At 36.5% G+C, this 17,172-nt stretch overlaps 1 protein-coding gene across 9 annotated transcripts in view; it reads right to left on the bottom strand.

Moving 5' to 3' along the window:
* Positions 1–10,831: 10,831 nt before the first annotated feature.
* LOC113058573 (teneurin-4-like) overlaps positions 10,832–17,172 on the bottom strand; it is a 231,987-nt gene continuing 225,646 nt past the window's right edge. For 7 of the 9 annotated variants that reach the window (XM_026226591.1, XM_026226590.1, XM_026226589.1 and 4 more), the window contains one exon: positions 13,258–14,016. In XM_026226591.1, coding sequence (XP_026082376.1) covers positions 13,258–14,016 — 759 coding nt within the window. Of the gene's footprint in view, positions 14,017–17,172 lie in introns of all 9 variants that reach the window. The other 2 variants (XM_026226588.1, XM_026226598.1) reach the window with 1 other exon arrangement.

The raw sequence follows: 17,172 nt of genomic DNA, 5'->3' as shown, positions 1-17,172 counted from the left end.
AGAGGCTGATAAGGGAAAGTGGGACTTCAATTTGCCGATTACCCTGATTTCTCTGCTTTTGCCTTGCTCTTTTTCCTGTCAGCTTTTCATCATCAAAAACAGCTGGAACGAGCGTGCTTTGACTGTTTTAATCCACAGCTTTTGAAATGTCCTTTTTTTATACATATGAAAGAGACCTAAAATTCAAATACTGAGCTTGTTATTTAAAATATCACAGGACAAATGCTCAGTATTCAGACAGGCAGAGGCTGGGCGACGATTACTACTGAATTCTGCCTAAAAAACTCTCATCTGACCACAAAACATCCTCCCACACAACTTTGTCATTATTATGCAAACTCTGCTCATGGATCTTTGTACGAACTGGCTTCTTTTGTGCCGCCCTGTCAGTCAGGTCAGTGTTATGCAGAGCTCTTGATATGGTCGACTGGTGCACCTTTACTCCATTCTCTGGAGATCTTTCCGAGTGACCCTTGCCCTCTTAAAAATCTCCTTCTTTAAAATGCTCTTTAGTTCTCATTTTCACTGCTGTCCTGCAGAATATTTCCTGTATAATGCCCATATCATATTGTGTTTTTTTTTTTTTATTACTCTCAAACAGAGGTTAAATGGAAGGCAACTGTACCCTCATTAAGGCAATTTTTTCATCAGTGCAAAAGCAGTGGTTCTGTAAGAATGGGAGAGAAAACTTTAATAAATAGCATACTATATACTGAAGGGTTCAGAAGTCTACAATTAAAAAGTATTAAACAATAAATAAATAAATAAAAATGAACATCTAAATATTATGGGCTGTATAATACACCCAGCGCAGTGCGATGCAAGGCTCAGCACAAGTGTGTTTGCTAGTTTCAGTCTGGCACCATTCGCATTTTCCCGTCCAGCGCCACATCGTTTAATTTGCAAATGCATTTGTGTTCATTTTTTGTGCCCATGGGCGCGCTGGTCTAAAAAACAGGTGTGTTCAGGCGCATTGCTATTTTAAGGAGCTGAAAATAGACTGCGCAATAGACCAACTCAAACCTGGTCTAAAGCCTGGCGCAATGTTTTTTCTTTCTTATTTAAAGAGCGTGTTAGTATAGGTGGGTCCACAACACGCGTACATGCTGCTTATATATAAAAACACGCTGCCAAATATAAAAAATCCATTGCAATGCATAAAAAAATTTTGTAGGCTAATTATATATATATATATATATATATATATATATATATATATATATATATATATATATATATATATATATATATTGCCCCATTTTAACAATCTAAACGCAAAGTGTAAAGTGCACCTGCACCCTGCGCTTCACACTTTGCATTTAGAGCGTTAAAATGGGGCCCTATAAATATTCAATGAATTAGAAATGCACTATTTCAAAAAATGTAAGTAAATTAGTGATATTGACATTTTTACCAAAGGTCAGATGTTTTTGGTTCCACTGAAGCAGAAGATGTTGCATGTTCTTAAATCATGCTGGCGAACTTGATTATTAATAGATATGCTGGTAATATTGAAAAAAAAAAAAATATATATATACATATATACATATATATATATATATATATATATATGTATATATGTATATATATATATATATAGTAAACAAATACAGAATATAAACATTTCCTGAAGTGGCATGAAATGGAAAATTAAATACTTATTTTATTACTTACAAACTGAAGCTTTAAAGATTCAATGAAGTGGCTAAATGAGTGCATTTTCTTTCCTGCATTTCTCTTTGAAACAGCTCTTGTTAAAAAACATACTTTGTTGTGCTGAATGTGCCTCAAAACATATATATATATATATATAAACTGTACTTGCTGATAACAACAATAATAATAATAATAATAATAATAATAATTAAATATAATGCCACGTGAGTGTACTTAATGACTACAGTATGTTTGCTTTTAAATTTCATCAGTATCCATTTTTGTGTATAAGTTAAGGATTATACAGTAAAATGTAAAAGCATTGTACAGTAAAAAACTACTGTAATTTTTACAGTACATAGTTTTAGTACTTTTAGTTACCGTAATAATAAAATTACATTATTATTAAATTATAGTTAACAATGATATTAATGCTTACATAAATGTTTTTAGACTACTGTTTTCTTTTTATTTTTTGGTCCTTTTGAATTTTAATAGGCCCTAGTTAATGTTTGCCCTTATTGTATGGAAAAGAGCAGTGCGAATAGTTTTCAAAACATATTCTTCATGCAGGTTGGAGCAACATGAGTGTGATTAAATGATAACTTTTTTTAAATTATTATAACTTTTTTAGAAAAGCCTATCCTGAAAAAGCAAAGTTGTTCTTAACACATCGGAGGAGTTCAAAATAACATATGCGTCTGCGGCTGCCAGCCTTTCACAGAGAGTCAAGAACAGATTGGTGCCGCTGCTGCTAGAAGGGTAAGTTTGCCTAAAGCATAACAGCACTGTGGCATTGCTCTTATTTACAGCACTATCATGCTCATAAAGCAGGCCATATGCCTCCATGTTAGATGGAAAAATATGCCGAGCATAACACTCTGTGAGATGTGTTGGCAGAGGGAAGCGTGACCGAGGTCTTAAGGTGAAAGGAAAAAAGACATTGTCTTTAACAAAGCCAACAGGATAACAAGGTCACAACAATAACGTCAAAGCAATTAGAATATTATGAATGAACAAAACTGATGCAAGACACTATTCATTCGTCTAGAGCTAAACGTTTTTTTTTTTTTTCATGAGGGAAAAATATTCAAAGATTTTAGGGGGAGGTGTGGGGTTGACATGAGAACTACATGCCACTGATTTAATTTTTTTTTTTTTATCTAATGCAATGACATTCATACATTTTAAAGAGCGCCTTCAGTGTCTAAATATGTTTAGAGGCCACCGTACACGCATCACACACATAACAGCAAGCAAAACCATGTATACTAAGTGCTCACCCTCAGTGGACAGCCCCACACATATTCACGAGTAATTGCCTCTATTTATAAGACAAGACCCACACCTCACTAATTAGCCCAAATATAAATTACAGAGCTTTGGCCTTCACCAGATCTTAATTTGAAGAGTACCCTCAATTCACATGTGCGATATATTAACTAAAGTATAGGTGCTGTAAAACTGCTTCATGGCCTAATTTACTAATTGAAGCATGCAATTTATTTATTATCAAATGATATTACTAGTAGATGCAAATATCATAATTTTTTTTGTAGTGCTGGTATTGATTCAGTTATAATTTAGGTGAGATCTGTTTAGTGAATCGGTCTCTGTTTCATAACCTAAAGAGCAGCCTATAGTCTTCTACAGTAGCATCCAAATTGAACTGGAGCACAAGTGACTGATTTGGAACATTCATACAAATAGCATGCCTCACTTGTAAAACAGGAAGAAGATGCGCACTTACAACTGATCTGCAACAGAACCCGTTTCAGCAACCTTTATTCTGGAAGTATTTTTTTCCATAAATTTTTCCTTTTGGATCTTTAAAAAGTATTTGTTAAAACATTATTGGCCTTAAAGGTGCTGTAAGTAATTTATGATAAGCACCGTAGATATTTGAAATCGTCAAAACGTGCCCCTATACAGATTCATGATTTTAGATTTCAGAAGGGTGCTTGTGAGCGCCCCCTTTAAGGCTGCTATGCGCCTTCGATGCGCACTTCTGCCTGACATCCAAAATGGTATTATGTCTTGAAAGTGTGTACTCAGAGGAACACTGCAAATGTTTAGGGTGCGATTAGGGACAGGGCCATACAATAAAGACAACTCCCTCTTCACGAGTGGACACACCTCTTAGTGATGATTGGCTGTTTTGATGCTCGGTTCGATCCACTTTCAACAGCATTTCTCAGAAATCGCTTATTGCACCTTTAACCAACAAGGTGAATAATATCTTTTTCTTTCAGACAAATTCAATCGGAGTTATATATAAAAATAAAAAAAATGTCAAGCTTTATAATGGCAGTGAATGGGGGCGGAGATTTTGAAGCCCAAAAAAGTGTGTCCATCCATCATAAAAAGTGCTCCACACTGAGTAATAAATAAAGGCCTTCTAAAGCGAAGCGATGTGTTTGTATAAGAAGGAAGTTTTGTTTACAGCAAAGGGAAATCAGTCTCCTCTTGGCTTACACTGAAATCCTCTGAAATAGTTCTTTACAAATCCTCGTTTTGTACTTCTACTTCATGACTGGTGTTTTGTTTTGCTCTCTCCTCTGCACTTCTGTGTCCATCACTTCTCACCAGAGCTTACGCTACGCCTACGCCATAAGCTGGAACGCCGCTCTCTAGTAAATTAACTGGATATATTATGGTTGCTTTCGTCCACCATCTTGGAATTGTTTTATTTAATCTTTTTTTTTTTTACACTTTAATTTTCATGGGAGAGCCTTCTCTTTAAATCTTTTGTACCTTTTTGAACACCCGTATCGGTGGGAACACACGTTCCTAAGTAGGATTTGGAACAGAGTTTGAGAAAATCCTTGAATAATAATCCTGAAAACATTTTGTGGCTCGCTACTGATGTAATAAACGTGCTTAGAAAATTTTTATAGAAAAATGAGAGCAGGACAACCTCAGAGATGTCTGGATTTGACTAAAGCTTTCCTCTAAAACCTAGTGAACTAGAGATTTAAATGTAAAACATTTTGCAACATGCTAACCACTCGAGTCACTTGTGCGGTTCATTTGAAGGGCACTATTTCTGTGATGTGTGGGCGATGGGAGAGTTGCTCAGTTAGAATGCAGATGCCTGTGTAGGCAGCAGACAGCTGGGCAGCTCACTAGGTTTTGGGACGGAGCCTTAAAGTACAAAAGAATTGGGTTTAACACTGGAATGGAACCATTTAAATGCCAGAATGCAATTGCAGAGCCTCCCAAGGTTTTATTATTTATTATTATTTTTAATAAGCTATATTATATGATATTATTTTTATTGGAACTAAGGTAATATATGCCAAAATATAATACATGCCAATCAAACCAGACAACTATGGCATACAAATATGGGGCACATGTGATGTACAGTCCATATATGCCTAGAATATGCAGGTGTACGCTGGTAAATCCCCTAGACAAGCATCTGTAAAAAAAAATCAGGTCATGAGGCTGGTACTAGACACGGCTGAGGGACTGCATCGCCATAACATTACATGTGATTTTTATTTATTTATTTATTTTTTTTTTTTCACATAACACACCCTGCAAAGAAGTGCAGACAAAAGGCTGGAATGTATTTCTGGTGGACTGTAGGGGTGAACATGCAATTCATATTCTGTCTATGCTGTTTGTAACTCATATATTTGCATAAAAAGCACGTACAGTCCCATAAAACAATTCCTGATGCAATACTCACATTTACTTTTCACAGGTGTTATGGGGGGTATATTTAAAGGCCTATTTATGTAGTAAACAAACACATCAATGACCCGACACAAACTTTGTAATATTAAAACAAATAAAAATCATATTCTGAAGGTTTAAATTGCTGGGGTAAAATTGACCCCAAAGGGGAAAGGTGTTTTCAAATTTTAGGGTTACAGGAGGGTGAAGCCAGTGAAGGATTGGACTCATTTTCCAGGAGCTATTTGGATGGAGAAGTACAAGAGTGGATTTTGTATTGTGAAGCACTAAATTGCTGTATTTTAATTTCATACAAAAGGTTAGCAAAATAAAATCTTCACTTATTTGAAATATACTTTACATAATACTTATTTTGATAAAAAAAAAAAAAAAAAAAAAAAAAAAACTGCCTTAATTGTCACTTGTGGAAAGTCCACTCGAGCAACTAGAACTACATAAGCAGCTGGATAAGAATTAAATTAGGGTTTTTTCTCTGCAGAACACAAAATAAGATATTTTGAAAAATGTGGACAGATGCTGCTTCCTAATGTGCCTATTTATACTACGTGTTACAGGAATAGTTTCTTATAGCCCATTTCTTACTCAAATTCAAGCCACCTTAAACATATACAACTTCCTTCTTTCTGACAAATCCAATTGGAGTTACATTAAAAATTAACTTTGATTATCCAAGCTGTTAAATGGCAGTCAGCGGGTGTTACAGTTCATCAGTCCAAAAGAAGTGAAATAAAGCGCATCCATCCATAATAAAAAGTGCCTCACATTGCTCCAGGGGGTGAACAGAAGCCTCCTTTAGCAAACCAATGTGTTTTCATTAGAAAAATATCCATATTCAAAACGTAATAATCACTTTAATCTAGATTGTGCCACCGGTGTACACAGAAGCAGTTCCGGGAAGATGATGTATGAGGTCAGTGTTGGATCTTAAAAAGAAATATAGTTCCCTCACAAATGTTAGTTCATCATTTATTCACTCTCAAGTTGTTCTAAACTAGTTTATTTTGTCAAGGTATTTCGAAGAATGTGGGTAACTACTAAACAGTTTTGTTTTTTCCTTATGTATATTTTTTTATTATTGATTCTTCATTCAATATGCCGATAGGTGCTTGGGCTGTTGGAGACAATATAAAATTACACAAACAAATAAAACATCAATACAATAAACTATGACTGTAACACACTGATTAGCTTGTGGCGGCAAAAAGTATTATGCACTTAGATCTTAGGACACAAAATTTAAACATTAGATGCATCATCTACAAATTTTAGTGCATAAACTGTCCAAACTAAACAAAATTTAATGATAAAAAAGATATATTTCTTTAAAGCACAGGTTCTAAACCTTTGCTAATGCGCTCTCTCTCCCTAAACTAGTTTTCTCCTTTCCTAGAGTGTAGCCTTGGTGCCAAAAACAGAAATGACTTAAGGGGTAATTAGCTTAATAAAAAGCAGTAGCTATGCTGTCAATATGATTTGCATAATGTGTGAAGTCAGTCTTACTGGCGAACACACATGGTGTCAGCCGGGCTTTCAGACTGGTGCATAGACGTTTCTCGGGGGCCCTGGCGCTGTTCGCACCTGTCATGAGGAAATGTGGTGGGAAGGGGACAACAAAACACAGCTGAGGCCCCTTCAGTGTCCGTCTGTCTATATGTCCATCAACTTCAACAACCGTTTTAGCATTATTTGTTCCTTATCATCAACATTCTGCTGAACTACTTCTTTTGTATTCCACGGAAGTAAGTCTAAAGGGATTTAGAACGACATGAGGGTGAGTAAATTATCGAAAACTATCACTTTAAGTCTGAATTAACTGATACAACAATGAATAGGGAACTAATTAGCAACTTGCAGTGCTCGTAGTTTGATATTTGTACAGACAATCCTGAGGCAACATCTTTGTCAGGAAAAACGTGAACCTTCTTACAGGAACATGACCTGTGAAAACTATACAGCAGGAACATGAGAACCTCCCATTTCCTAATACTCATCTGGACACAAAGCAAAAACAAAACTTCTCTTTGGCTTTTCTTTTTTATTATTATTTCTCTTTCTTCTTCATCAGCTTTGATGTTTTTCAGTGACAGATGACTGATTTGCTCTTTCAGAAGTCTCAGGTTGCATTTTGTTTTCAAACCAACATGTTTCTGATTAGGTTTCATTACATTTCTGTTTATATTTCATCTAGTGCATTGTGGGAAGCAGTGATTGGGAAACATCAAATGTCTACAATAAAGGGAAGCTGTGTTTGCTATATAACAGCAAATAACCAGCAATAACTGCACAAAACAGAGCGTTGCATTTTAAATTGTATTTTATGTACATAAAATGATTTTAAATAAATCAAAACTGACATAATATCGGTCTTAATATCTTAATATCTTCTTAACTATTTCTGGAGCTGTTGTGGATTACTGAATTGGATTACTATTGTGTGTATATTTCATAATTTTTCATCACAAATCTAAATAACTTGCTCGAAACAACACCCCCCCCCCTCCCCCAGTTCCTCTGGTGTTAATAATCCCCATACTTATTCAACAATTAAATCAGTTCTTTATGAACAAAATCAAGTTCCACAACTTTTTTCTCACTGAAAATTTAATTACATGCAAAATTAAATTACAGAACTAAAATCAGTGAACATTGTTTCATGATAACTAAATCAATTCCAGAACTTTCTTTTAAAAGTGAACAAGTCAGGTTCTCAGTTTTTACTTACATAATTTTTGTAGCATAAATAAATTAATAAAACTGATTGTCTCTTAAAGCATGAATATGGAATCAGTTCTTCGCTGATTTTAATAGTACGCACTTGTCTAATGTTTACTCAGCACTCTCTCAAGGTTCATTTTACAGTCAAGTAGGAACAGATGGAGAGCAAGAGGAAATCCTGGAGGAATGTACTGAATTTCAGCCCCAAGCTCTGACTTCAGAAGCTTTTCACTTGAGAAAAGGTTTTTAACAAAGAGCTTCAGAAATAATAGTCAATCACTTGAACACTTGAATACTCTTCACACACATTTTCTATCCCCTTACCCTAACCCTACACCCAAACCAAGTCATACATTATCATGGCATGTTAAGCCAATCTTACATATCATTTAGAATATCAGTCATTAATATTTGTACTTTTCCAGTTTTTCCATTTTTATATTTATCCCAAAGCTGGAAAGTTTACTTTAAAAAACAACAACAATGGAACAAATGAAAAAAGGTATATAGCTGGACATGTTTGAAGATATTAATCTATTATTTACTATTCTTACCGCTGTCGTGTATGATGTTCTTCCATGCACTGGTTTATTTATTGATGTGTCTAAAAGACTCTCCTCTCTTCTGGACTGATAATCATATTAAGACATATTAATCCAGAATTTCTGAAGTGTATTTTTGTACTCAAAAAGCATATGTTACAGTATATATAGTGCTAAAATACTCAATTTGTACATATATTGTTTCATGCTAATGTACATAAATGTGTTAATGAATATATATAAAAAATGGTGGGGCTCCATTTTTTTATTGTGTGTGAGACTCTCCCCTCCTCCTGAACCTAATTTCTGTGTATGAATATCTCAATCACTTGTGCAAAACTTCCGAAAATTGTAAACACCTCATTACACAATGTACAATTAGATGCCAGAACCACTTAACTTCAAATCCAACATTAAAGGCATTAATTTGCATCGCCACTTTAGAAGCAAATTGACATGAAATAGAATAAGACAGTGCGCTTTTTTTTTTCTGTGCACCAAGTTGTTTGGAGATATTTGGATTTATAATGTGTGCATGCATCTAAAATCCTTAAACCTGTAGCTCTTGGGTAAAATAATGAAGTATATTACTATAAAATACTGTACTATAATGAAGAGTATTGCTATAAACAAAAAGGATGTGAATCCTGTTATACTAGTTTGGAATAGCATACTAAAATACTACTCTAAAATACTGAGTGGGATCTGTACTTCCTGGTCAGAGAGCACCTGTCCATCAAAAGCTCACTATCCAATCAGAGTAGAAAACTGTTAAGCCCGCCCCCACGAGAGATTCGTGTCAAAACACCAAACAAAAAACTATTAAACGTAAGCGAAATCTGTGGCAATGAATTCAGAATCCACGAGTAACAAAAAACTAATCTTTGAAAAACAAACAAAGAATGAAGTTCATTTTTTTTTCATTTTCATTGTGTTTTTCTTCTTTTGTAATGACATATTTTTGATAGTTTCTGAAAAAGTTACGTCCATTTTTATAAGGTTTCATTCATTATTATTGAAACAAATGTAATTCAATACAAAATCATCACAATTAAAATAACCAAAGTCTTAAACTACTTAGGTCTGTGTGCATTTAATTTATTTAATACACGAGTTTCACAATTTAAGCTAAATAACTGTAATAAATGAACTTTTCCACAACATTCAAATTTATTGAGATGCACCTGTAGTACTGAGCCTTGAGGTACTCCATACTTAACTTCTGATCAATATGATACCTCTTCATTCACTGCTACGAATTGCTGGCGGTCATATAAGTACGATTTGAACCTTGCTTATGCACTCCCACTAATGCTAACAAAGTTTTCTAGTCTATTCAAAAGAATGTTGTGGTCAATTGTGTCAAACGCAGCATTAAGATCCAATAAAACTAACAGAGAGATACAACCACGATCAGATGATAAGAGCAGGTCATTTGTAACTCTAAGGAGAGCAGTCTCAGTACTATGATAAAGTCTAAATCCTGACTGGAAATCATCACATTGTCACACCCCTGGACTATCCTCGGCTCAGTGTTCCTTCCAGCACAGTAGTGTGACACACAGATAACATTTTTCTAAAAAAATGAATATAATTATGAGGTACTGTACTTATTTTCCTAGTATCTTAGACAGAAAAAGGAGATGGAAATGGATACTCCACCCCAAAATGAAAATGTTGTCACTTACCTTCATATCGTTCCAGACCCGTAAATGCTTCCTTCATCTTTCACACAATTTAAGCTTATATTTTGGATGAAAACCGGTAGGCTTGTGGCTGTACCATAGACTGCCAGATAAAATACACTGTCATGGACCAGAAAAGTATGAAAAGTATTGTCAGAATAGTCCATCTGCCATCAGTGGTTCCACTGTAACATTATGGAGTGACGAGAATACTTTTTTTTTTTTTTTTACGAGAAGAAAACAAAAATAGCACACATGGTTTGATTATTACCCCCCTAGTATTGGAAGGTTTAGGAGTAGGTGTGGGGGAGGGGTTACGATAAGGGGTGGGGTTAGAATTAGGCAATCAGATAGAGACTTCAACTTCAATTTTCAGATAAAATTAAATTAAAGTTAAGATTTTTGGTAATCCAAAACGGGCTTCCATAGAGCTATTTTCACATAAAATAAGTTAAACAGTGCAAACCAGTGGCTAACGGGAAAACAGTTTTTTTTATGAAATATAATGCAAATGACGATGCTGTGAAATAAATGTAAACACAAAATATTCTTTATTTTTCATCTTTAACTAAAGACTACACAGATTCACTGCTGTAGCTCTAAAAGGTATCTACATTTGCATTTTATTTACAGCCCATTTCTTGTCTTCTTATTTACATTTTCAAAGAGAAGCATTTAGAAACACAGTGTTGAGAACAAACACAAGTCCAAATGAGTTCAAAAGTTTAGAAAAAAATAAAAGCCTTACGGTGCATGTCAGTGCAATTTAAGAAGTTGCATTTTTCATTTTTAAATACAGCGATATGTTCAGACTCATGATATTACTGCATTCAATGACAGTAAAATAAACCAAAATATGCTCAACAATATTATACAGCTTAAAACACTTGATCTATTCATCTTGGTGAGCATCCCCAAGAGATTTCTCCAAGATTGACAGCAGGGGCAGATTCATATAACAAACGCTAAATGTGAAGAGCCATTGTGCCAACATGTCCGACATATTAACACTATACAACCAGATATAGATGCTCTTTGAAGTTCACATATCCAGATGGTGGGTTGACTTGCATTTGAACCTCTTAACGACAAACCTTCGGGCTTTAATGCAGTTCAGGCAGCTTGCAGTCTTTCACATTCAGAGCACTTACGACATTAACCCTGCTTGGGAGACCTTTGGGGCAAAGGCTGTTCACAGGGGTTGTCGCCTTTCCTTACCACAATTTGCAGTCCTAGCAGCACTCAGTACATTTCCTAAAAAAAAAAAAAAGTCTGAGTGCACATTTAAGTAATTTGCTTCGTTATTTTTAAGTATTCATGCCACTTTATGCTTGAAGCGTTTATTTCACTGACAAACATGAGGATGCATACTCCTCTAAAAACACAGCACTAAAATAAATACTGTCATTCTAAGGAATGGTCTATATGCAGCTCTTCGTTTTAACCATGAAAACAAAATAATTGAATTGACCGCCTTTGCTGGAATTTATTCCATGTGTTGAAACACTAGGCATTGTTCAAAGTACCACAATCAGCAATAAAAAGGGACAAATGTTCACATTTCTTGTATTTTTTCACAATTGTTATACCGTTTATGTGAATGTTACCATGACATTACATTTTGATTTCAAACTATTTTAGTAAAAACAACCTTCTCATAGTCTTAGTAGCTCCATTTCAAAACCTAGCGAGTTGCCTTGCTTTTTATGCAGTCTACATAGGATCTGCCTTCATAGACAGCACCCTAACGAGAAGGAACCATCATAAGCGATCAATCTGGATCTCCGCACGGCACACAAATAACATGGGATAATTGATTGTAATAGAGTTTCATGTTAGCATGTTGCTATGCTAAATGCATGATACTCTAGTATGCATAATAATACAGAGCACAGAAATATTGGATTAAAAAAAAATCCATAAAACAGTAGTTCAGATTACTACTATTGATACTTTAAAATAGGGATTTAATTATGGGATTTCTCTCAAATTGTTGGCCACCTTGGATTTTTTTTACTTGCCTTCAAAACAAAGGAAGCATGTGATACTGCCTTGAAAAAGACTAAATCTAACTACCTATTGGAACAGCTGTCAGATCAGAATGACCCTTAAATGGTGTTAAGGTATTCAGCTCACTAGGTTTTGGAGCTTATCTCTTTCAAATGGTGTCGTTTCATATTCAAGTACCTTTAAAGACCATGGGGCTACCTACTTCCTATTTGTTTCCTATAATTCTGTCAATTTTCCAAAATGTAATTATGCATACTTCATTATTCTTTTCCCTTTCTATTCGTGTTTTAAGCCATTTGGTCAAATTGCTAATACAAATAAAAAAAATAAAAAAAACATTCAAATTGTTACAAGCAAGCCACCCAGTTCCAAAATATTACAAGACACCACAAACAAGTTTTGAACATGAGATGGTTTCAGCTAGGATCAGAACTCGTAACAATGCACTGCAAACACCAATGTCCTTGTTTAAGTATGATACAGCCGGTGGGCTTTCAAGTATAAAAAGAAGCGATTAAAAGAGGTCTCTCCTTGGCTGAGGCGCAGTAAAAGGCAGAGTGAAGTGTAGCTTGTGAATAACAATCTGCTTGTCTGGCAGCAGGCTGAGCCAGTGAGCATAATGCATTACCAGCCTTCTTCCTATATTCCTTAGAGCAAACCCATAAACTTGAAGGCAGAACTGAATAAATCGCCGACACATATGCCGTCTTCTAGCAGCCGCACACAAAGGGCAAAGGGTTTTGAGAATTACCAAAAAAGAGAGAAGGGCACTCTGTTGTTGAAACAGTGCAACTGTTTTCAACCATGTATGTCATGTATTAAAAAAATAAGTCTGGCATAGTCAACATAAAAATAAAGTAACATAATATGGTCACAAACGCAACTTGTCTTTGGCAAGAAGTCCTGGACGGTGAGTCCGAGCATGGGTTCCCCTCGCGTTCATGTCACCTGCGACCCATCTCTGTCTGTCGCAAGAAGTGGATGTTATTTACGTTGTCTGCCAACTCGGGGAACTGGTCGACCGATACTATGTAAAAGCACTCGTAGCCCTGCACGCGTCCGGCACTCAGGAGTTGCTGCCTCTCCCCATCCGTCCAAGCTCGAGAGCCCTCTTCTCCTTGCCGGAGTCTGTGGCGTTCACGAGCCCAGGAGGCTGCGATGACCCTCTGCCGTGCGAGTTCCAGCACACGGACCTTCTCTTCATCCTGGCTGCTGCTGTAGCGAATGTTGAGGCACAGCGTACCATACTGAAGCTGGATGTCGGTTATACGCCTCGAACGGCCGCTAAGGACTGTGTTGACCTGCGATACTGTTACATTCACACCCGTCTCCAGTGTACGCTGCCCAACCGTCATGCCTAGCAGAGATAGGTCACCCTCTACCGGTCCCGATTTGACAAAGTAGTGTGTGTCCAATCCAGCGATGGTGAAGTGTAAATCCTGCAGGTAGGTGGCCTTGTCCAAGACTGCCGCGATCCGCCGCCCGTCCTCGTTAGCCAGGCTGATGATGTCAGCAGCAACACGGCCCTCCCGGATGGCTACTTTCACACCTTTCCCGAAGAGTGAGGGCCCTGTTGCAAAGAGCGTGCGGAGGGGCGTTTGAGGGCAACCGGAATCACTCGATCTATAGATCTGGTCAAACCGCTCCAACTGGACAAAAGACTTCAGCTGCCTCTGGACTTCACATTGTACCCCCAGAACGGACTGCAAGAAGACAAACAAAACCCTTTGAGTGTTTCAGCATCAACTTCTTGTGGATTTTACATTGATCATAGGTGACTACTTTTAGTGAGTGAATAAATTAAACCTTTGATATTGCATCTCCAAATCAACATTCACAATTACCGTTGGCCACAGTGAGGTTGGTGGTGAAATTGACTGAATGTGACATATTATGCCATGTTTCATCTCAGCAAAACACTGTGCATTGTAAATCCTTGCATATGATTTTCACATTCATTAGGTTATCTCCTCCAGTGGCAGGCATCATTGCACCCACCGCCTTCACTGCTGCCATTTCCTGGGAGTAAGTAACATTTCCTGCAGGATGGGTGATCTCAGCGGGAAACTCATCCTACCCCCACGTTCAGCTGCTCAACTTCCCCCTCAACCAAGAATCGTGCTGCTTCATTAACACTTCAAACATTTCACAGATCCTGATATAAATATATAGCATAACCCATTCTATTTTATGTTCAGGTGTGAAGAAGTGTGGATCAGGTGATTTTTTTCTTCTGATCTGACTCTAATACTAACTTTGTCTGTAGGGAGTAAACAGGTTCCCACAAGGAAAACTGAATACAAGACTCTCTATTTAGGCCAACAATAATGCAGTAATAAGTCATCCTCTTCTTTAATGCGACTTGATGGAAAACCCTCGCCCCAAGAGAAGATTTAGATAATCATGAGGGACCTAAGAGTGCAGATGGATTGTACTAATCCTAGAAATAGTGTGTTCTGGGTGACAAACTCCAGGGCTCCTGTACCGAAGGAGAAACAAAGTCCTGCTGAAGCTCTGGCACTGAAACAAAGTTCTTATGTTATCATATATGATTCCCTATATATATGTCCCCTTCTCTCCCTTTGCCTCCTTTTTGCTCTTTGGGTGTCGCCCTAAACTACAGATTAAGTAGAAAAGAAACAAAAGGCCTCTTTAATGACTCAACTGTTTTTTGCCTAGACAGTGATGAGATTGAATGAAAAGCAAATAGAGTTTCCTGTTCCTCACATGTTTCTCCTGATTAAAAGACAGCTAATCTCACATGTTCCTTCTCTAGAGTTTAAGTAGAGATCTCAACAACGACTCAAACTGTGCTCAGATTTGAAATCTTCAACATTGAATTATATGAGCTGCTATCCACATTAAACTTGGAGTACTTCAAGCAAATATGCCAGATCACCTCACCACAAAATGGATGGTGAGGGCAGTTTATGCTGCAACCTAAAAAAAAGGGAAAAGGAATACATCATTCTGATAGTACTGGGTGGTAAAGACAGCATGGAGGCCTATCAGCACAGGGCTCTGATCAAAGTCAGAATTAATCTGCGGACATCCAGTGGATATCAGACAGTACATTTACATAATTTTTCATCCACACAGGTCTTTAAAACCCCGTGAGTTTAAACCTCAAGGAGTAAGAGAGTGATAAAAAGTCAACGCTCACTATCCAGCTGTTGCGGGAGATTTTCAGACCACTAAATCTATCATGTTCAGTGTTAGAAGCAACAGAACTCCCACACAAAAAACCTCCAATTCAATTAGGAAATGCTGGATTGAGCAGGTGAATCTCAAAGCCAAAGTAAAAAAAACAACAGCAACAAAAAAAAGATAATTTCTATATATTAAATTGTAATTTATAAAATGACAAAGCATAACCTTATGACCATTAATTCCATTGGGGCAGTGTCTGATTTGATATTTATGATCTTTAAGCACCCCCCCCCCCCCTCCAAAATAAAAAAACCCATGGATTAGTTCGTATAAAAAATAAATATAAATTACAACAGATTGTTTTTACAGTACTGTTCCATGTGTACATACTATGTACTTATTAGAACAATTAAAAATAACTGGGTAATAACTATGTACTAACCTTGAACCTACCCCTAAACCTAACCTTATCCCATGTACAGTCGTTACCTTGTACTGCCCAGTACCTTCTTGGATAAGTGCACTGTAAGTACAGGTAAAACGCCATGGTTGTAATTTCTTTATTTAATCAGAACGTTAATTTGCTATTAATATTGTGAGTAACGTAATAGTAAATACTATATTAATACTGTAAGAACTTTGGTAGAATTATTGTGCTTTATTGTAATTAAAATAATTCCTTTTTATGCTACATATAATTTAGTTTTTGTTTGTTTTTCTTTTACTTTAGGGTTGAAAAATAACCCATGTTCTTTTTAAGACACGTGGGCATCACTCCTACAGTTGTTCTTGTGTAGGTACTTGTAGGATTTCTTAACAATTCCAAAATATGCCATTTCAGCCAGAAAAATAGCTACTGGTAATGAAGGGTCATTTCCTCCATGCCTTCAGATATTCTGCACTGTAGGTCTTGTAAATGTAAAATGGGCATTATGGCATAAACAACCCACTTTAGCTTCTCAAAAGAGCAGCAGTACAGCTGCAAGGCCATTAGTAGATTTATTTATTTTTTTTAATGCAGCTGCTTTAAAAGACCATAAATGACCCCACAATTACATTTCTGAAGCATATTAGTTGGCAATTATAATAGTTTACTGCCATATAAGAGAGGGATAAATCTGTGTGTGGGGTTGAGCCAGAGAGAGCTGATTTATGGGTAACTATGCAAAGGACTGTGGGACACAGATCATTCTTTTTTTGTTCTTACTTCCAAAGTAAAATTTCAGTCTTCGAGTAGACATTTGAAATGGAAAATTGGAATTGAATTAGGCTCTTTTGAGAGCACCCTTGCAAGAGGTATTGTATGCCCTTCTGAGGTTCCAACAGCAGAGGAACTCTACAAGGTACATGATGGAAGGACAGTCTCCCTTGAAGGTTGAGATTGCAGCCCAACAAGGATCATAACAGGTTCTGAGAAGTGGTCACACTGGAAACGTTTGGTGGAGATGACGGTTGGGTCCAAAGGCTTCAAGTGTCTGAGCTCTAATCTTTTAATGTTTTGCATTGTTGAACATTTTGTAAATACACTTGACAATTTAAACACCTTTGTATGCAAGAGCACACTATGAGAAGAGACTGTTTGGTCTTGATTAAATTACAATGACTGGTTCCCAAAAGAGAATGCATTAGGACAAGGCTGGTTTAATACCCTCTTAAACAGAGATATTCAGTCAGTAGGTGAGTCTGCACGGCCTTCAACACCCAACAGA

This window comes from Carassius auratus, chromosome 40, assembly GCF_003368295.1.
Source record: "Carassius auratus strain Wakin chromosome 40, ASM336829v1, whole genome shotgun sequence".
Classification (NCBI taxonomy): domain Eukaryota; kingdom Metazoa; phylum Chordata; class Actinopteri; order Cypriniformes; family Cyprinidae; genus Carassius; species Carassius auratus.
The sequence above is the reverse complement of the archived record's forward strand: the minus strand, read 5'-3'. Positions and strand labels throughout refer to the sequence as shown.